The sequence below is a fragment of the Haplochromis burtoni genome, unplaced genomic scaffold (genome assembly GCF_018398535.1).
Source record: "Haplochromis burtoni strain Fernald_Lab_line unplaced genomic scaffold, NCSU_Asbu1 Contig_17, whole genome shotgun sequence".
Classification (NCBI taxonomy): Eukaryota; Metazoa; Chordata; class Actinopteri; order Cichliformes; family Cichlidae; genus Haplochromis; species Haplochromis burtoni.
Window position 1 is genome coordinate 2,102,447 of NW_024582378.1, and position 22,739 is coordinate 2,125,185.

At 41.2% G+C, this 22,739-nt stretch overlaps 1 protein-coding gene across 1 annotated transcript; it reads left to right on the forward strand.

The window, feature by feature from the left end:
• Positions 1-378: 378 nt before the first annotated feature.
• On the forward strand, positions 379-22,332 carry rsf1b.1 (remodeling and spacing factor 1b, tandem duplicate 1). The gene is made up of 16 exons (XM_005916044.3): positions 379-571; positions 2,873-2,964; positions 5,449-5,541; positions 6,262-6,467; positions 6,555-6,646; positions 9,842-12,096; positions 12,574-12,855; positions 13,372-13,476; positions 13,782-13,861; positions 14,787-14,841; positions 14,941-15,053; positions 16,117-16,184; positions 16,389-16,602; positions 16,700-16,923; positions 17,483-17,662; positions 18,943-22,332. The coding sequence occupies exons 1-16, from the start codon at positions 418-420 to the stop codon at positions 19,506-19,508; spliced, it is 4,779 nt and encodes a 1,592-aa protein (XP_005916106.1). The 5' UTR covers positions 379-417; the 3' UTR covers positions 19,509-22,332.
• The last annotated feature ends 407 nt before the right edge of the window (positions 22,333-22,739 follow it).

The following is a 22,739-nucleotide window of genomic DNA, read 5'->3' on the forward strand; positions in this document are numbered from 1 at the left end:
TTTTTTGTATTTTAAATCATATTTTGGACCAACTTAAAAAAATAGGTTTACATTTTGTCTCTGGACGAGTATAATTTTTTTTAAAATGTATGTTTTTATTTTTCTGTGCATGGACTGTTTTCAAATTTACGGGTGGGATACAAATGTTCTGCAACTGTAGAATTAACCATTAATAATCTGATGTACACCTTTAAATACGTGATTCTGTTGCATAAATGGCATATGTTAAATAGCCAATGCAATTCAAGCAACTTTTTTCTGATTTGACACAGAGGAAGTGCAACTGTAAATAAATAAATATTAATGCAGACGGAAAAAGCTGTCTTTTCAGGACAGGTTACAATCCCAGCGTCTTATTTTGGTAACATTCGGAACTCATGCATTTAATTCCGGCTGGCTTGCACTGGTGTGGAAAAGATGGCTGCTTCGGCGGCAACGGCGAGTTCTTCCCCCGGTTTGTGTCCAAATTACGCTGTGATTTGCTCTTTTCTTGAGCGCTACGGAGCGTTGTTGGACTTGCCGGAGCTCACCTTTCCTCAGCTGGAGAGGTATCTGCAGGACACATCCTCAGGTAGGGTAGTAAAAGGTCCCGCTGCTCACGGGGAGGAGGAGGAGGAGAGACTTCACCGCTGCATTAATGATAATGGTAGCGAGCTAGCACGTAGCAGCTAATGTTAGCTGGCTGTGTGTTATTGTGTTGGTTTTTTAACATTCTCCTTCACTTAAATATAACTTAACTCCGCCCTGAAGCTGCCATTCGAGGTAGAAAACACGTCTGTGCTCATTCTGATCGTTATTCAGCTGCAAACGGGCCGAATTATTCGAGGTTTTCTGTCACTTTTTTAGCTTTTGAATTGGGCTTAATTTTTTTCCAAGCAGCCTTTATCTGCCGTTGTAACGTAAAACAACACAACACGCACACAAACATGCGGCCGTGACAGTGCTCGCGAGGCGGTGAACGTGGAGATAGCTCACGCAGCGCGGCGTGGGTTCAATTAAGTGGTCTCCGAAGGTGTCAGTGTGTGAAACGAGCACGGATTTGTGCACTTTATTTACACTTAAAATATTTTGCCTTGTGGTGCTTCGCGCAGCTACCGTCAAGCCACACAAAAACAGAGGACAAATGCGTAGGCGCTTTCAAAATAAAATAACTTAAAGCCTTAGAAACGCAATAGTTTTGCTGGTTACTGCGGAACTATATGCGCGATTTTGATGTGAAATTAAATTAACTGTGACTTTTATTGTTTCCAAACTCTTAGCGATAACCACATCATAGAAAACTGTGTTTAAGAATTTCACGGTAATTAAAAATTGTTTTCTTCTTCCGCTCCCGCTGCTAATTGTGGTCGACTTGACTGTTTTTCTTATCCCGTTGCGTCGATTAGCGCATGCGCGTCCTCATCTGAAAGTGTTCCTGATTGAGTGTGTATTAATTAGCATGTGCCATCACCTCGTGTGTTTTAAAAGGACACCACGGACACATTTTTTCTACGTTCGATATTCCCATTAATTATTAACAGTTTCAAGCTCAGTGCTTTTATTTGATTAAAATTACACTTTTTAAAAATATATATACTTAAAAAGTATATACTTAAAAAGTATATACTTTTTCAAATCGAGGGAACAATATATGTTGTTATAAGGATACAGCGTGTATTTGTATTTATCCTAGAGGCCTTCCAGTGCATGTTGGTAAACAGCAAAAGGCGGGCATGTGTAAAGAATAAACTTGTTTTATGGGAAAAACAAAGATAAATAAGGCTCTGTAATGTGTTGACACTGACTCCCGCACAGCGAAGGATAACAGCAAGAGTGAAAGAGAATGTTTACAAGGCGGTAGTGAGACGTGCTATGATCTATGCACTAACAGAAAGACAGGAAGCAAAGCTGAAGGTGCGAAAAGTCAGCAGGATGGGCAGGATTAGGAATGAGTACATCAGAGGAGAGGCACACCTGAGATGGTTTGGATATGTGCACAGAAGGGATAGTGGATATACTTGACGAAGGATGTGGAAGATGGAGTTTCCAGGCAGGAATTAAACAGGAAGACCACAGAGAAGGTTCACTGATGCAGTGAAGGAGGATGTGCAGATGTTCAGTGTGGTTAGTGAGGATGCTAAGGATTAGGTGAGATGGAGGCAGTTGGGCTCCTGTGGTGACCCCTATAAAGAAAGTAGGAGATGAAAATGAAGTATGTCAAATATTAATCCTATTTATCTGCGCATTTTTTGACATCGTCCTACATTTTATTTTAAGTCAAAGGCTTTTTGCTTTGTTTTTGGTTTAGATGGTTTGCTGCAGATGCTCTGATAAATGATTCTTTTGTTGTCAATTAAAACTCTTCATGAGCATCAATCAGAGCGAGCATCTCTCAGACTTGGTTTGATGTAAATATTACAGAGGGGAAACACTTTCATTGCAAAATAATGTTATAAAATAAAAAATGTATTTAATTAATTAAATGTGAGCTTTTAAAAAATGTAAACGAAGATGAAAAGATGAAGTTAATATCAATAAAATGGGCAGAAGTTCAGTAAGAAAAACATACAAGAATCAGGGTTTTTTCTTCTGCATTCACATATTAGAAATTGACAAAAGGGCCATATTTAGCATGAAAAGCCCAATGGCGTTACATAGACATTGCATACATTGTTGCCTGGCTGTTTTTGTCTGCACTCTGGGTTTTTGTTTTTTGTTTTATCAGCTTTTCCCACGATGCAATAAATTTAATCTCCAGTCACAGCAGCTGATGCTGTTACCGGACAGTGTTACTTGCTTTACGGCTGTTTTACACTCTCCTCAACAGTTGTAGCATCACACCTAAAATGCCTTTCGGACGCCAACGGATTTCTCTGTTTTATTGTTTCCGCAGTTCCAAAGCTGCTGGTTGATCTTCACGTTAAGTTGCTGAGGAAGATCGGCAAATCGGTGTCTGCAGACAGATGGGAGAAGTATCTCGTCAAGGTAAGCGGTTGACACGCAGCACAAAAGAAAAAGAAGTACCGCCACAGTGTTTTGGCACAGGACAATCTAGAATATTTATTTAACATTTAAAATAAATAGCGCCATATTCAGACAGCTCCTACTCCATCCAGAGTACCTAAAAGGGCTTCTTTCAGGAAGCTGAAATGTTCTTTCAGACCATTTTCTTTCTGTACTTTCACGGCCATTAAGATTAGCCAGACATCCAACCCCCCCCCTTTTTTTTTTTTTTTTTTTTATAAACAAACAGCTTTCCAAAAACGTGCTTTTTAATAGAAAATACTTCCCACATGGTTAAGCAGATGTCTGGTTTTATAGAGATCATCTGGTTATTTAAAAAAAAAAAAAAAAAACTTTAACGTTGCAGCATATCAACTTTGGGATCTACTAAACTGGGACTAGGTTGACAAATTTGGAAAATAAAACCCAGTTTAATAATCTGATGGACAGGTTTGTTTTATCAGAGAGACCCATCCTGCAGTAACCACTCTAGGAGCCGAAGCTGTTTGCATGAATAAACCGCAGTAATCCCTGCGCTCAGAGTAGAAAAAGGTACTCGGGGGGTGATGTCAGCAGGTAGCATCAGGGTAGCAGGGTGGGCTCGTAATTTTTGCAAGGGGCCGCAGGAGAAACTGTGGCTGTTGTGGAGCCCACACCAATAAGGTGCTCAATGTTAGTGAGATGTAGATGTCACTGTTAGACAATGAAAATGTGAAGCAGGCATAGTAAAGTCATAATTTAATCAACAATTGAGAACAAAATGTGCATGTTTTTGCAAAATTATAAATATGTTATATTATAAATTATGCAAAGTGCTGTTGCTATTTTTGCTCCAATTACATCTTCTGCAGGTATTCAGTTTTTTTGTTTTGTTTTCTTCTTGTTAATTGAGAGAAAATTGAGTTGTTGTTTTTTGTTGTTGTTGTTGTTGTTGTTGTTGTTGTTGTTGTTTTTGGCTTTATCAAGTGCTTTAAAGTCAGGTGCAGTGTCTGAGGTGTAAATGTGGGCACGTGACTGTGACTGAGAGACCATCTGTGTCTGGATTAAACTTCATTACTGAGAACGATTGTTCACATATGAAGGCAAATTCAAAGAGAACCAACATCTTTTGAGAAGGTCTCCTTATGTGTAGAAAGTTTTCGGCACCTGCTGTCTACCAGTTACAAAGATACCAGTTTCATTTATGGTTTCATTTATTTCTCTTTATATTACATCCACTTCAGAAGGCCAAACATTTTTCCTGTCAGATTTGAGCAGCCATTGGCTGGAACACCTGCCAGTTTGTCCCATTTCAGCCATAGCCCTTCCAAGCAACCGTTTACCTCTGTGAAGAAGTCACAGTCCCTTTCACTGAGTGCACTGCTGCCAGTTCCTCTGTGATCTTAAGTCTGTTGCTTACCACATATAGAAAGATGAGAAACTATCCTGTGTAGACAGACAGCACAACTCTCATCCACAGTCAAGGAGAAAAAAGTCACAATAGTCTGTTTTGTTTTTAAACTGGAGCTCCAGATTTCCTGCAGTGTCCTCACCTCAAGCAGTCTTGTTATGGTTCAGCTGGATTGGACACATTCTCAAATGCTTCTTCTGAAAACTTCTTGTATTTCTGGATGTTTAATCTCATAATGGTGATTGAAACTGCAGTCCTTAAACCCACCAGTCTGCTGTCCACAGACTAAACTCACAGCTTGACCTTCGACTTCAAAAGTCAGTGTTGTTGATTAAAAAAAACTTTTATTAGTGTATTTACAGTGATGCTGCATTTGCTTACTCACACATGAGAATGTAAAAATAAATGATCAATCACCTTCAAAATCAAAGCAGTAAAAATGTGTTGTCCTTTCCCACAAAACTGCAAAAAACAGTAAGCCATTCTTTGATGGATACTTATCTTTGAATCCTAATTTCACACTGGCTGGTCAGGGACAACCAAAAGGCCGAATGTGCCCCACAGGATGTACAATGCCCGGGTCTGCTTTTAAGATAATGTTTTTTATTAGATTTTTAAAAAAAAAAGTACAGGGACTGTTAACAATTTAGAAAAAATGAAGGAGAGGAGACAAATGGTCCCAGTAAACCAGCATGTGATGCTCTATGGTGGTCGCCTCTGTTATTGTTTGCTATAACAATAAAGAACAGTTAAACACAAACATGCAAAAACACATAAGCACAAAAACACTGTGAATTGAATTGAATTGAATTGACCAAAAAATGTAACCATTGTTATATTAAGACTTGAGAGCCTGAAATATCATCTTTTTTTTTTTTCTACTGTCTCAGAAACATGACACTTTAAGTCATCTAAACGGAGGCTCTTATTTATTTTTTACTTTTTGTACTCAAGAAGTAACTGTGTACCCTCTATTAATTGACTAATGTCTCCAGTTTGACTTTTTTCTGAAAATAAAGGTTAAGCATGTGATGTATTTTAATGCCACTTTGTTGTGTTACTTGTTTCCCTTGCAGGTATGTCAGGAGTTCAACACGACCTGGGCGTGGGAACTCGAGCAAAAAGGATACAAGGAGTTGACGGTGGAGTGCAAGACGGGGATACTTAAAGTGAGTTTTTTGTTGTTGGTGGATGTCAGGATGGCCGTCCGGTTTCCTCTCCCCTATTAGATATTATAAATGAACATTTTCTCCTCCACTGGCCCGCTTTTACACACCTGTGTACATGCTGCAGGTATCACCCAAACATAGACGAGTGGGACAGCTGCAAATAGAGCAAAGTTCTCAAGAAGTCAGATTTAAAGATGTAGGCAAACATGTATTTTAACTTAATCTCCACTTGTTGCTTTGTAAAATAAACCAGGGGTGGGAGGAAGTAGCTAAAAAAGATTGCCTTTTGTCTAGCTCGAGTCGAAGTACTGGTTCTTCCCAGTGTAGCTTCACCAGTTCTCCACCTGTTGAAGGTTCTGGTTGGGGCAGAATGCAGACTGTGGCCACATAGTCAAACTTTCTGTAAGAAGTCCCTGAGCGAATGAAGTGACCCAGAAGTAGAAGCGTGGTAGCCTTTATAAGACCTGGTTGGGTTAATACATAGTGACGCAGTATCAAACTGTCAACGTAACTTAAGTGATTCAGTCCATGTAAATGTTAAATAATGGTGTATTTTCCCTTTCACACAGGCTGAGGCTTTGCACCTTCAGCTGAACCACGAATATTCAAGTTTCTGCTCTAAAATCTTTTAAAAATATAATTCTGTGCTTCTATGAGGTAGTTTGACTTTGTTTGTGTTTGAATAAACTTTCCTTTATTGGGCCTTTCTTTTTTCTGCAGTATTTGTGTGAGTGTCAGTTTGACGACAACGTGAAGTTCAAAACCGCCATCAACGATGAGGACCCAGATAAAATGCGCCTGCAGCCAATCGGCCGGGACAAAGACGGACAGATGTACTGGTTTCAACTGGACCAGGACAACAACGTGCGCGTTTATGTGGAGGAGCAGGATGACTTGGACGGGTCATCGTGGAAGTGCATCGTCAGGTAAAACGGACAGAAACGTCCTGCAGGTGTGAAATAAACGTTTGTTTGTTTTTATGTTTTTAAATGTGTGTTCGTCTCTCCTTGCAGAGATAGAAACGATTTGGCCGAGGTTGTGGCTCTGCTGAAGACGCAGATTGATCCTGCGCTGTTGAAAAAAGAACAGGAAACGAAGCCTGAAGGTAAAAGAGTTTTTCAGTATAAAAACCAGCAGTTACAATTTTCTCTGGATTGCATTTTTAGTTCAGATTGTTGCAGAAATGTTTAGACTTCATTAGGAACCTACACCTGAATATTTGAATAATAATATCTTTGATCAACATGAGCTGCTGGCATAGCTCACGCTCAGAGCAGTGATTATCACACTTCAGTTGACCTCTCTTGTGCCAGTTGGATCATAATTTTCATACCCCCTTAGCAGCTCCCCCCCCCCCCCCCCCCCTTGTTTGTTTGTTTGTTTGTTTGTTTGTTTAGCGCTTTACTAGTCCCTAAGGACCCCAAAGCGCTTTACACATTCAGTCATCCATCCATTCACACACTGGTGATGGCAAGCTACATTGTAGCCACAGCCACCCTGGGGCGCACTGACAGAGGCTTGATGGCGTGGTGTCCATGTGCACTTGTTTCTAATTTAATGCTGGTGTATATACTTTTCTCCTTCATAGATGTGTCTTATTATCTATATAATTATATCATCATCATTATCTATATAAATATATAAATTTGGAATTAATCTACTAAAAGTATGGTTTGTGGAGGCCACCATCTTGACGTGCCATCTTGAATACAGTGGCTGTTTTGCTGTTAACGTTTTATGTTTGTTACTAGAGACTGGCCACATGCGTAGTACACCAAAGGTGAAGAGGAAGAAAACTCGTAAACATAGATATGTATTATCACCTGAGAAGGAGGCCAGCATCTGAGTAAAAGCTCAAACTCATCTCCTGAACTGAAATCAGGGCTTTAAAACAAAACATGCTCGCTTATTCCTGAAATTGTCACAGCTATCAGCAGATTAGACCTGTGAGCCTCCCGTCTCTGGTCGTTTGACAATGAGGTGGTTAAACAACAACAGCAACTGGTTAAATGCTAACGTTATGTCAGCTAATGTCAGGCTGGAGTGTCCTATAAATCGCACCTTACAGTTTATTTGCTAAGTATCTGATTCCAGCAATGTTAGATCCAGTGGCTAACAGCAGCTAACCGAGGCTAACAATGGCAAAAACAGCAGCGCGTACCAACAGAAGTTCAGGATAATCTCAACAACTCACCTCAGTATCGCTGTCAGAAGTGAGTTCTGCTGACTACTTGACTTGTATCGGATTTTCACATAGTTTTACGTCCCACAGAGTAAATGGATGAGGACACCAGTCTACTCGCACTTAGATTAATTGAAGCCAGAGTTCTTTGTCCTACAGTGGCCACCGTAGTTGGGATTATGTGCTTAAATGGGAGAAGTCAGAAAACAAAACTCTGTTGACTTTAATGCAATCTACTGACACCATTGTGTCTTTAACATTAAATTATCTATGTTGATATATTTCACATGTGCACAATGATAAAGAAAGAAATTTAATGAAACTCCAAATGATGTGATGGCTTGAAATATTGCTTCAGACTGTAGAGGCAGAAAAGAGGTGTCACAACCAGAGTAAAGCTTTATTTATAGTAAATGATAAACAGACTGGCACTTACTTTAATTAATCACTCAAAGCTTTTACTACAAGTCTTATTCATCCAGCCACACACACACACACACACATTCATACAGCAGTACTGAGCACCTTGTCTAACACTCTAATGAATGAACTGGGAGCACCTCAGGGTTTGGCATCTTGCTAGTTTAGACATAAGCAGTTTTCTTGTTTTCATAACTTGGATGACAAGTATAAATGTAAACAAGGAAATCTTATACTCCACAAGGATTTAACGCAGTAAAATAATTTAGCCCTGCGACAGACTGGCCTGTCCAGGGTGTACCCTGCCTCTCGCCTGTGGTAGCTGGGATAGGCTCCAGGCTTTTTGTGTGCAAAGTCTTATATGTTGAATTGAACTGAGTATGTCATCTGTTCAAAGCCTCTCCCAGTCAGTGCTGTTCTTTCTGCCTGTCTCACTGTACATGATGTTATTAGCACAAACACTTTAAAATGATCATTTAGGACTTTAACAATAATACAGACAGCAATTTAGTCAAACATCTCAGTTAGTTTTATTGGGAATTAACTTTAACCTCTTAGGCCCCCAGGAGTTTTCTGAACTTTCTGCTTGGAAATGAAATGACCAAAAGAAATGAAGTATTTCTCTGCTATAACAAACTCTGTGTAAACAGTCTGGGTATCAAAATACAACTAACACTTGTGAGATGTCATCAGAGGTGTAAATAAGTTACTGTGACTCAAACATAGAAATTTTTTTTTAATTTTTTTTTAAATTTCACTCACCTAATTTATTTAAAAGTATTTTAAAGCATATAACACCTTTGAAAATATACTTTGGTTCACATTTAACTCCAGAAAATCATAAATCAAAATATGGATATTACCTGTCCACAGATTCATGGTGACGTAACTGCTCTTTTAACTGTTTGGTGTCTTTGCTTTGTTTGGTGGTTGTAGAAATGGTTTACACGAGCTTTTAGCTGAGATTCAGAGGTTTCTGCGGACACTACTTATGTCAGGACTTTTGACCTCTTGTTATAACCGATTAAACACGATCTCCTCCCTTTTGCCCCCATTTTTGGGGGCGTGGGTGCTTAACTAGTTAAAAACAAACAAACATCTGTCTCCTATTTTTGTGTCATATAGGAAAGAAGCATCAATAACTGATGAGAAGACTTAATTTAGCCTTGCTGTGTATTATTGTGGTGTTTGGGGCAGTTTTCTTGTTTTGTGGGGTGGTTGTTTTTTTCCCCAAGTGCAGATGAATATCTCTAACAAGTTGATTTGTTCGCGTTGCACATCGTAATTTTTAAGAGAAATGTGTTTTTTGAGTTACACTATGTGCATATAAAGCAACCATTTCCTTTTTTTTTTTTTTTTTTTTTTTTTTTGTGTGTGGTGCATTTTTCTCTGGTTTAACAAAAGGGAAAGAAAGTTCATTTAACTCGACTTAAGATGATTTGTTTTCATTTTTACATGGTCTTACTGAGGTGATGCATGCATTCTTTTTTTTAATGTGCTGGAAAAGCTTGAAAATGGACCTTAAAAGTTTTTTTAAAAGTGCTTGAATTTGACCCTGAAAAATGTGCATGAAGTCTGTCAAAAGAAACCTCATATTAATCGACATTATTCTACTTACTTTGAGTATTTCAGTACATCAGAGCTCCTAGTAGCCATTTAATCGTTTTGTTCTCTTTTATTGTATTTATTTTGTTACAGGTGAGACCAGAAAGACTGAAGATACATCAGATGAAGACAGCAAAGACTCCACCAAGTCAGTCTCTCCAAAGCCGGAAAGCATTGAAAAAGTAACACAGAACACGAAATCTGAAAATTCAGAAGCAAAATCTGCACTAAATGGTGTCATTGAAGGTAAAGCGGAGGCAGAGCTCGACTCAGAAAATGTCAGTAAAAAAGCCCAGAACATCAAAGAAGAGCCGATGGAAGTTGTGGACACTAAATCTAACTCAAGTGAACAAACACCGGCCTCTGAGACGTTGTGTACATCAGTAAAGGAGGAAAAAGGGGAGGAACCGAAGAAGTCCAGTGCAGAGGAAATGCAGCAAGCCATGAAGAATGACCAGCAGGCCAAGATCCCTTTGAAAAAAAGGGGAATGAAGTTCAGTGAAGACTTTGATAAAAATAATGCCATTATAGTGCAAAATCCATCTCTTTCTAATCTGAAGGAGGCTGCAAAAGACAACTCGACTCCTGACCAATCAAAGAAAGCGTTGAGTATAAATGATCATATTAATGGTGAAGTTACCCAATCAGAAAAAGGGTCACCAGAGCGAGTAACAGAAGCTGTGGAGAAATCTGTCGACATTAAAGAGAACGATGCTCCGACCACCAACGAGGAGGTTAAAAAGGATGAGCCACAGGGAGTCGCCTCACACCAAGCGGATTTGGAGAAGAAAACTCAAGATGAAAAGGAAACGGAAAAAAGGGAAACATGCGAGTCTTCGCTGCCCCCGACAGAACCGACACCTTTATCTAAAGAGATAAATAATGCAGCAGAGAAATCCTCTAATCACGAAGAGCACGAAGAAATGAAAGAATCCAAACCAGCAGACACAGAGGAGTCTTGTAAGGTGAACAAGACAACATTAAAGGAAAGTCATAAAATATTAACTGCTGATGAGTCAGGGAACCTAAACTTAAATCACGAAGTCGAATCCAAAGAAGCCGAATCAAAAGTTTCAAAAAAATCAGAGGAAAAGCTAGACTGCACAGACATGGACACGTCCGAGTCGAGTCAGACTAAAGAAGCCGAGGCGCCCGAAAATATAACGCACAAGCAAACAGATACGAGTGACTCTAAAGAGACTGGATCATCTGAGGGTAATGTAGAGAAAACTGATAGCTTTGCTCTGGAAGAGAAGCCTGAAAGCTGTAAGACAACAGAGACACAATCTGCAGACACACCAGAGAAATCTGTAGACTCTGAAACCTCGGAATCAAAGTCTGTCACTAAAAAAATAAGTGAGAAAGCGGAGGAAACGGCCAACACTAAGGAGAGCGTGGACCAGCCTGTTATCGAAAAGGTCGACAAGTCAGACTCATGTAAAGCTGCAGAGAAGCACGATGGCATCAAAGATGCAGAGATGGCTCCCACAGTCTGTGAGACAAAGACGGAAAAGCCAGAAGACCTAAAGAAAACTGTCAACTGTGAAGATGGTACGGTACGTGATGCTTCCAAGATAAGCGACTCTGTGTCTGGGCCTGTGGCTGCAGAGGCACAGGGCGCAAAACTCGATGTGACAAAACCACAAAAAGATGACAAAGCTGAGATGAACTCTGTCGCACAAAAGCCAGCAGAGCAGCCATCTGAAGGGCAGGATAAAACGCCCAGCCCTGTTGAGAAGACGGATGCCTCCGATGAAAAACCTGAGACTGAACAAGAGAAGGATTCTGAGAAAAACCCCAGCGCAATCGAGGCAGAGCATCCATCATCAGATAATAAAAAGGATGCTGACAGGGAAAGTGAAAAGGACACTGATAAAGAAAAGCTTTCAAACTGCAAAGAGGACTCCACAGCAGATGAACTCTCAAAAACTGAGGAGAGTAAGGGCAAAAGCGAGGATGTGGACTCTCAAGCGAAAAAAGATGTGGCGAATGGCAGTGAAGCCCCAGCAGATGTTCAGGAGGAGGATGTCTGCCGGAAAAACAAGCGCCCAGTCAACCGAAGGAAAGTTGAGCTCCAGCGGGAGGAGCGACACGGGGACTCAGAGTCCGACACAAACGTGGGGAGATCCCTGCGAAGATCACCGAGGATCTCTAGGCCGACGCCAAAGGCAGTAGAGATCCAGGACAAGAAGCAGGAGAAGTCGCAGGCGCCTCAGAAGCGTGACGAGGAGAAGGGTGAGAAGGAAAAGTGTGAAGACGAGGAGGACAAGGAAGAGGAGGTGGTGAAGGTCGTTAAGAAGAAGCCAAGAGAGAAAAAGACGGATCAGGAAGGCCAAACCAAACCCAAGGTAAGACCAGGCATTCATTCCATGCACTGTATACAAAAGATGGACATAGACACTGTGACATTATTCCACATCTGAAACTTAGAGGTGAATGAGGAACTGAGGAACACCGGCACTCATGATAGTCAGGAGTTAAGCCCACCCTAAGGTGTAACCTGCTTCATCAGCCTTTCTGACTTTTATTGGGGAATTTAAATTGATGACCATAAGAAAAAATATTAAGACTTGAAATGTCTTTCCTGTAGATTTCTGTAGTAGTGGTTTCTACCTGGTGGGCCATGAAGGTCCTGCAGTCCTTAAACTTGGGAATAACCTTTTTTTGCAGCCAGTGGAGTCGCCCTCTGCTGGCCACCAGAAAGAATGGAGGCTTAAGGTACTGCAGCCATGGCTTTGTCCATCTTTTATGTACAGACTGGTCATTTTCCAGATTGCACAGCTCTATTTTTCCTCCGTTAACATTTACATTACTGCTTGTTTTAGGCGAGAAAGAGGCGAAGGGTTCGGTGGTCCAACACTCGGACGCGCCGCAGAAAGAAAGACTCGGAAGACGAGGACGAAAACAGCGACGAGGAGTCCAGCGAAGAAGACGAGAGCGAGGAGGAAGACGACAGCGATGAAGACTACAAGGTTGAGCGTACAAGAAAGAGGCGGAACCGTAACCGAGAAAGACGAAGCTCGGACTCCTCGACCTCATCCGACGAAGATCTACCTCCCAATGACGACCCTTGCAAACACTGCGGTCTTTCAAATCACCCAGAGCTGGTGGGTAACATCTGTAAAATCTCACCCGCATATATTTATATTGAAAAGAGACTCAAATTATAACAGCAAGGAGAGACTGGAATATTATCCAGAAAGGTTTTAACAATGAGACTTTAAGGGTGTTATTGAATCAGGGGGCCGTTTTTAGCCGTGAGGTTGGAAAAGAAACAAGTCCTGAGGCTCCTCCTAGTGGGGATTTTTTGAACAATGTTTTTTTTTTTTTTTTTTTTTGTTAGATGTAAATATAGCCCAACATTTAATATCAGTACAAATATGAGAGGAAACTAGGGCAGCTGGGGAGTTTTTGGTTAAAGTCTGAAGCAGAAAAACGCCTCCTAACCGACAGTGATCTCACATAGAGTAGCATCGTCACTTTTGGCAAGCAGGAAAAAACAGCCACTGATTTATTTCCTCATTACTGTAGTTTGATTCTATGGGTTGTGCTAACTTTGCACTCTTCTTTCTTTGTTGAGAGAAATGCTTTTGTGTTACGATCTGCCTGTATCTCTTTCTCAGATCCTGCTGTGCGATTCGTGTGACAGCGGCTACCACACAGCCTGTCTGAGGCCTCCGCTCATGATCATCCCCGATGGAGAGTGGTTCTGTCCACCCTGTCAGCATGTACGTACCAGTCAGTGCACTCAAAATTAAATGTATAGTTAGCTCAGTGTTTCTACATCTGTGGGGCGTCAACGACCGGGAGGAAAAAGGCAGCGTAAACCACAAGTAAATGTGTTTTTAATGTAGATTAAAATAATGCAACAAGAGTCCACTGATGCTGTTTTTCACGTTTTTTTGTTTTTTTTTAAGAAGTCTTAATGATGGCTTTAAAACTTGTGTGGTGTTTGATATCATGACGCTGAAGTGCAGTTTGAGAGCTACTGGATTAACTAAAGTTCAAATGTATCACTCGCCCCCCTCTGTAGAAGCAGCTCTGCGACAAACTCGAAGAGCAGCTCCAAAACCTCGACGCTGCTTTGAAGAAGAAGGAGCGGGCTGAGAGGAGGTGAGACGGTTTGTTTCAGCTGCTGTTGAATTTAACAGTTTGTTTTACTTTGAAGCCAGTGGTTCCCAGTTTGGGTATGACTTTGAACCATTCCACATTACATACATATTTTTAAGGAAGGTAAACAGTCCTTTAGACGGTCTGCGTTTCCGCTGTGGCACAGACGTAGCAACAGCATCTTCCCACAGAACTGAGTGGAGAAGGACAATAAAATACAATTTGAAAGTAAAATCGAATCAATTTTTGTTCTATTTCCTCTCTCTGATTTGAAATCTCTCTGGACTTCAGCAGTGGTGTAACAGGTCTTTCCAGAAAGCAAGGAAAAAAAAAAAGCCTGCACCTGTTAACTGTTAGTTTTTCACCTGGCTTCATTTGGAGCTTGTTGCGGTGGTTTCCCGTTCAGTTGAGGAAGAAGGATTTTGTGAACGCAACCTACTTTTTACCTACAGTGACGTAAGGAACCATTTGTAAGTCAGGAAGTAAGCAGCAGTAGAGTTCACCATAAAGGGAAAGCAATTCACAAAAATGTCACAGAGCTGCTGCAGAGTAAAATCTTTCATTGGTTTTAACATTTAGAAGCTAAAACAAGAATATCCTACAGGCATGTTTCTCTGTACATTTTTGACACTGCCCCCTGGTGGTATTATACAGCTGTGCACAAGAATAGTGCACACCCATGGTGTTGCCTTGAAGGTGCAGTACTCCCAAAAACCATTTTATTTCCTGTGCTGGAAAAGATCTCAGTGTTATGTAGTGTTATGAAAATCCTGTCCACTTTCTGTAGATGTGTATTCCAGCTTTTACTCTGAAATTGCAGCTCTTTAACTAAGCACTGCAAAGCTTTTACAAGTTTGCACTATTTGACAAACAGGACACTCGGATTAACTTTTTTGTGTGATCATCTTACTGTGTTTTTCTTCTCCAGGAAAGAGCGTCTGATTTATGTTGGAATCAGTGTCGAGAACATCATCGCGCCCTCTGTGAGTACTTAGTGAGGTCATGGAGTCTTAAATAAAAACAGAAAAAACATTGACTGCTGCTGATGTTTGTGAATGTAAGTGACGCTGAACTCTATCCAGGTTGAGGTCGAGGAGGAAAAACCAGAGATCATTATCAAAGAGAAGAAAGAAACAAAGAAGAGTAAGAGCTGGGGTCGGAGGTCAACGAGGGCGAAGAAAACCATCAGCTACAGGTACGAGACATACTATTTTGCTGCATGTTCAGGCAACCAGTCCATATCAGTTGATGTTGATGACATCAGTGTTTGTAGCTAGTAGCCAATCACGGATAATATATAATTTCTATAGAGCCATAGTCATCATAAGAAAATCTTGCCTACTCCACAAACAGTTGATGGCCTGGGTTTGTTGGATAAGCTCGATCTGCCACAGTGTGGGGAGTTACATCTGCCTGCCAGATGTTTTCTTTGGGGGGGGGGGTTTGTTTTGTTTTTTGTTTTTTGTTTTTTACCCTAAATAAATCATAAAAAGATTACCTATTATTTCCAGTATCTAGAAAATAAAAAATCGTAAAAGGTTGAAAACAGACCCTGGTCGACATGGGGGGTGCTGAATGTGCATCTGTGTGAGATAAATGTTATCACATCTCTTTTGCTGTGAGCCATTTAGGGTGTTTTCACACCTATAGTTGGTTTACTCTGGCCCAAATCAGTTTGTAAACTTCTAGCTTTTTCCTTTGATTTGGTTTGTTTTCACACAGAGAAAATTCTACGTTAATGTTCAGTCTGCTTATTGGCCAGGAGTGTCTGGGCTGGACCGACAAAAGTAAACAGGAACAGGAAGGTGCTGTGTTCTGGGGTACTCAAGAAAACGGAGAATTTAGGTTCATTCCAAAGCTCGTTGCTAGCCTGTAAAGACCTTTGCAGCTCTGTAGTAGTTTTTATTTTTCTTTTTTTTTTTTAAACTCAAACTTGTAATGTACACCTAGTCGCACCTAGTAGTTGGTTCGGATCGCAGTCGGATCAGGTTTGCACCATAAACAATTGTGTTGACTTCATTTGAAACTGCATTAATCCCACCCCCTCTAAAAACTCTCCGTGCGGTTGTTTTGGTCAGCACCTGAGTGCGATTGCCAAACCACAGTTTGATTTAAACGGACTAAACGCTGCAGGTGTGGAAACACCCTTGGAGTCAGTCGGCAGTTGGACAGGTGATTGTGTTATTATTGGCAGAGACGCATTTAAATTCTCCAGGCAGCAAAAAATATTCTTGTCTGTGTTGATGTAAACTTTGCAGATTTGATGAGTTTGACGAGGCCATCGAGGAGGCTATCGAAGAAGACATCAAAGAAGCAGAGGGTGGAGGTAGGAGGAGAAGAAACTGTATTGTGTACTTTGCTGAAAATATTTCTGGCTCTGAAGATCAACCCAAAATCTGAAGCTCATTTAACATGTTGTATCCGTCTTGTTTGTAATGCAGAAGAATGTAGCAACTTGTCATATTTACACAAGAAGCGATTCAAATGTGAAAGATGTGAAGTTTTTAATATAACTGAGGTGTTTTTGCAGGAGCGGGTCGGGGTAAAGATATGGCCAACATCACAGGGCACAGAGGGAAGGATATTTCTACCATCCTACAAGCCGAGGAGGGCAAGGAGAACGGCCAGCCGCCGCGACCCAGTGCCAGCCAGCGCAGGAAAAAACGCCGGCGACTCAACGACCTGGACAGCGACAGCACCGTGGACGAGGAGGAGAGCGAGGAAGAGTTTCGCCTCAGTGAAAGGTACAGTTTGACTTTTGGTTTCCAATCTCATAAATCTGTCAGTTTTGTTCACCAGACGCTGAACTCCCTCTGCGTTCGCTTGTTTGCTCGGATGCAGCTCAGAAGAGGAGTTTGTTGTGACGGACAACGACACGGAAGCTGAATCGGAGGCAGACTCCAACAACAGCGACTTTGGCAGCAACGGTAGCGGTAGGCATCGAAAGTCTTCGCGGAGCAGACTGCTGACATGCAGACGGAGCTCCAGAAAGCGGCGGCGACCGAGAGGGTACTCGGATGATGAGGAGGACGAGACGGATGATGAGGACGATGAGGATGAAATAGGTATATCTGTTTTACGTTATACTCTTTTTACTTATTCTCTAAAACCTGAAATAAAGAGATGACTACAGGTTAAAAGGTGCAAGTTGTAGTTGAGTTGTCTGCCCCACAGAGCATCTTTGCTTATAACCAGAAGCTTCAGACCTTAGATCGCTTCTGAAACGCTGCTATTACAGTACTTAAACCCAGAAATTACTCGCAGAGACCTAACACAAATATTTGAGGTTGGAGCCCCCGGTAAAACTATAAACAAGACTAATGATAAGCTCAACTAGTAACTAGTACACAAAACTGCAAAGAAAGTTAAGAGAAAAGACAAGTGCTGGTGCAGGAAAGAGACCCAGCATTAACCCTGCTCTTGATGGTGAGCCTCCTTAGGATGAACTACAGAAACGGAGCAGGTTAAAAAGGGAATGTGTCGGGGTACACAAGCAAGTCAGAATTACAGTTTAAATGTCTGAGCACAATGTCATTTAAAATTTGTTTCTAAGAATATTCCTGCTGCAGGTCATCCTCTGATTTTTAACCGCTTCTTTGTTGTTTTTTGTGCGTTTCTGTGCAGTGACCGAAGGCTCCAGTGAGTACAGCGACAGTGATCTGGATATGAGCCGCCGGCGGTCGAGGCGAAGCCAGAAGAAGCAGGTTAACTACTGCGAGACGTCAGAGTCTGAAGGCTCTCAGGCCGAAACCAACCGGGCCAAAACGAAACCCAGACGTCAGCAGGAAAGCTCCGACAGCGACGGTCAGTCAGAAACACTTGAGTGATTGATTAATCTATTTAGATTAGTAATTAATCAGATGAGTTAAAAGTGTGGAGAGCAACTTTGGTTTCCACTAATTTATCTTAAAATATTTTGTGACTTACAGTTAGAGGTAAGAATAAAAATCACCTTTCAAACTCATTGGGTCTGTATTAATAACAAATCCTTTAAAACAAATACAAAAGTTTGGTGTCTTTCTAAAAAAGAACTTTTTCATCCAGTTTTGATAATATTCAGCAGATTGCAGTATCTAAGCTTTATTAACTCCCTCCTGTACCCATGACATCTCTTTGATCTTAAAATAGTTAAGACCAGAGTCACCACATAAATCACACCAGCTTAGAGACTGGTTCATGACCATCCGGCACACCTGCCATTCACGAGGGAAAACTTCCGTGCAATTGCTTTGGTTGCTTGCACATTTACTGTTAGTAGAGGTGATGGACTTACAAACGGAGCTGCTCTCTGAGCTGTAGTGAAACTCAAAAGTATGACCCAAATCATAAACTGAGAAAGTTGCATAACTTACTGCGAAGGCGAGCTTTTACTGGTGACCAGGAGTAGTACACCTCAGTCTCCTTGTAGCCACACCTATGGTATCAATTTAAAAAAGTATTTTTCTTTTTTTTTTAAGTTGACCTCTGACCTCTCTGAGATTTTAACTGATCCAAGATTTTTGGTAGTTTAGTTTTTTAATAGTATCAATTTGAAACTCCTATGTGGCCTCATTGTTGATTTGGTGAACAACCTTTTATGGGTGAGGTGTTTAAAAACTGCAGGCAACCCCAGCAATCTCCTAGAAACCAAAGCAATTGTTGGTGCTTTTTTCGGTGCAAAACAGTCTTCGCATCCAATTTCACCCTGTGAGATTGCAGACAACTGTCAAGCAATGAGCTCTTGATGTCATGTGAGAAACTTCATTTTTAACCCTGACAAAGTGCATTCACTTTCAGCACCATGGACAGCGACAGCAGAGAAGTGTTGGTTTAATGCCGTCTTTTAGAGATGAAGCTGTTTCAAACTCTTCCTCAATTGATTTTATTTAAATTCTGACTGTTTGACTGACACACACACACACACACACACACACACACACACACACACACACACACACACACACACACTTATTTCATTATTTGCATCAGTTTTAAGTTGTTGAGTTTTAACTGATTGAAAAACAAAACGCGTAAATGAGGCAATGTTGACGTGAACATGATTGATGACAGCAAGACTAAATGTGACTCTTGTTTTCTCTTCCCAGCGAGTTTCTCCAGAGACTCCGAGGAAGATTCGAGGGATTGGAGGTCGAATAGAATCTCATCGGAGGAAGATTCCCGGCAGCGACGCAGACGCCTAGCGCTAAAACGCAGGAGAGCGTCGGAAGATGACGACTCCGACGAGGACTCGGACGAATCTTCCGAGGAGGATCGACCCATCCGTAAACGAGTGAACCGCATCGACTCGGATGACGACGATGACGAGGAGCAGCAGGAGGAGAAGCCGAAGGAGAAGAAAGCAGAGGAGGAGTCAAAGGGAACAAATGCATTGGACTGCGGCCTGGTAGAGCTGCCGCCCGCCAATGGGCAAAGCCCCATAAAGAGCCTCGAGGGTATCATCAACCGGCCCGCTGCCACCATCGCTACCATCACCGCTCCAGGCATTATCCCACATCTGGAGCCGCCCAAAAGCATCAGTGCCACACCGGCTACTGCCATAGCACCAAACGGGCTGGTGGGGCAGGACATTGCGGCACAGGACGATGACGAAGACGACCTGTTAGGAGTCACAGACCTCGTGGACTACGTCTGCAATAATGAACAATTGTAAAAACAAAAGTGGTGTACTGTTTGTTTGGGTTTTTTTCTTTGTTCTTTTTTTTTTTTTTTTTGGTGGTATTGTATTTTTATATTGCTTAACTTTATTATTCCCTCCCATGCCAACAACTCCTCCTCCATGTCCGTTTTTCTCATGTCACCTGGAAGCCTGGACCCCACCCCCACACCTCCAGTGTGACGCTGTCCCCATGGGATCCTGCAGCCAATAAGTCCACCAACATATCATTCCTCATTTGTCTGGAAATAACCAGTTGACCCGCCGAAGCACCGTCGTCCCCCTGGGTTGTCGTCATCGTTGTCCTGTTTTCAGTTTTGGTTTTGATCACTTTTGGCTCTGAAACTGGGGGAAAGTTAGTCTGTTTGAAAGCTGAATAACTTTAAAAAAAACTAAACAAATCATTCCATAATTGGCACCAAGTTCTGGACATCTGTTTATCATTTTATGGCTTTTTAAAGAAATGCAATCATATGTTGATTGAAACGCACTTCACCGGGCAGGGTTAGATGAGATGATAGACGGGGCCGTTTAGCTCTGCACAAACACGGCGCGATGAGCTACAAGAAAGCGGGTTTAGCTTGTTAGTCTGCTTTAATTAACCAGCTGGCACGCTGACCTTTCACAGCAGCTTTTAGCACCAGATGGTTTTTAACGTTAACAAACATGCTTCCAACGTTACAATCGACGAAAGCCGGGGCAGTCGTGGTGCGGCACTAATTTAGAGGTTTTTGTTCGTTAATACTCTTAAAACAATGTATGTTTAATTTCCTAAACATATTTTCAGTCAAATCCACCTGTGGGCATTTTTAAAGCTCTTTCAAGCTCACTAATTAACCCTTTATGCTCCGTTTGTTGCAGGTGGAGCTTTAGAGGAGCTACAGGTGGATTTTCGGTTTTTAGGCTTCGTGCTGCGCTAACATGAGCTACTGCTTCATGTGAGGGATGTATTTGATAAGTTATTGGTTCTTTCTGATCATATCTGGTGTGTATTTTGTTATTAAACCACGCCCCCCCCCCCTTTTTTTTTGTCAATGCTAATCAGTCAAATATAACCCCCCTTTTCATCGTTTGAAGGTGTGAATGTATATATGTGACCAACCTTCGTTCGTCCCCCCCTTGAACCTAATTTTTTGTCGTTGAATGTTAGAGTAGCTTTTGTATATTGTATACATATATAATTATTTTAACTACACGCGCACTGCCATCAGCATCAGAGGTTGAACTTTCAGGTTATAGTTTGTTTGGAGAAACCAAATCAAAAGGTGAAACTCTCCTTCCCTCCTGATCCAGAATAGCCTCTTCTCATCGCTTTCATGTGATTCATGGTTTCAGTAAATCTATTTTTTTGTATATCTAAACATTTATTTGTTGTTGTCTCTTCGAGGAAATGATGTAAAGTGTCTTATTTTCTTTGTGGGTGGAGATGCCTGCAGGTCTTTAGATTTTTAGTATCTTTAAATGGATGAAGGAGTGTTAGGGTTTACATTAAAGAATGGGGTTAAAATATCCAGAAAAAGATCACCTAGTTGAAGCAAAATAACTCCCTGGTTTGACTTTTTAAAAGCATCCTTTGAATATATATATTTTTTAATGTAGACATAATACTCCTTCGTTATAAACAACACTCGGCTCTGAAAGCCTGTTTTCTCTCTTATTCCACTCCCCTGGATCTTCCTGTTTCCTCTGACATGAGCCGTTTCCATAATCCTGAGCTCAGGTTCGGATCAGATCAGGATCATGAAAACCAAACTGTTTTAAAGCGATGTGTCGGGTTGCAGGGGAACAGGGGGGGGAAAAGGCAAACCAATGACTTCACTGACCTCTGCTGGAACCAGTCTGTGTGTATATCTGTAGTTTTTGCTGTAATATATTTAGAGGCATTTTTTTAACCATGGAAAAATATATCGAGCAATTCTTTGGGATTGCATGAGTTTCTTATAGTTTTCTTTTATAGGGAAGTAATATTGGCACAACAGTTTTTGTAAGAAAATCGCAAAAAAAAAACCTCTGGCATGCTTTCAGGATCTCCTGACCTGGTGCATTTGTGCTGAGGGACTCGTGAAGTAGGCGTGTTAATTTGCAGTGAAACTGCATACGGGGTAAGCATGCGCTGACTTGCTAAAGGCGTGTTACAGAAGCTCGAGGGGGAAGAACGGGACGTCGCCGCGGAAAATAATCAAGGACTGAGAGGGAGTGAAGCCTGTTTGTAAAATATTTTGTAAATTAGTCTCAGCATGGTCTTCAGAGGATAAACCACTATTTATCATACCGTTTTGATACTGGCCACGGCCAAAATGACTTCCAAGACAAAAACCTATACGTGCCGCTTGCACAGCATAGGCGTCTATACACGATATTTAGCTTTTAGATTAGCTGGGCAGAATATAGAAACCTGGTTCTACAGACGTAACGGAGGTGCGTGTCCTGGTGGGTCGAGACGGAGCAAAGGAGTGTCTGTGCGCTGTGTGTAACCCTGTTTATATTCTCCACAGAGATAAGGAGAATGTATAAATGTGTATCTCATGGTTATGAAATAACCCGTAGCGAGACCTGCATAGGGATGGAGAGAAATAAAAGCTTAATAAAGAGAAAGAGGAGGTCGGTGCCAATGACTGAAGTGTTAACAGTTTCCTATTTACCTCATGATGAATCTGGGAGGAAAGACACCCTGTCCACTGTGTATAGATCCTTGTAGACTGGTTGGTGACGTTTTGTCCGCTCCCTACATTTTCTTTTTTTTTTTTTGGTTAACTTTACTGTTATTTCTTATGAATCCGATCTTGTACATTTGTCATAATAAAATGGGTTTTAAGCCTGATGTCGACTGTGCTCGTTTTACAAATGCAAAACATGCACAAACAGCTGACCCTTATAATGCTTAAAATACATAAATGATAAATAAGAAAATAAAAACAGGCTAGAAACGAGTTGCAGTTGCACCCTTTGTTGTTTGAGCTGCCAACAAGACATGAACATGTACCAAAAAGCCCTTGACCTCCCTGCCTCACACACACCTAAATAAATACTGAGCCCACCATACAAAAACATTAAAAACTGAATTAAGGAAGAAGAGACTCCCTGAAAACATTAAATAACTGCAATAAAGCACAATGTATAATAAAGCAGTCTAACCCTGGAGTGTTTATCGAACCTTGTGGAAATTTTAAAAAAGTAATTAAATATAAATTTGCATATATGAGCTTTAATTTCTGTCATTTTTGCTAC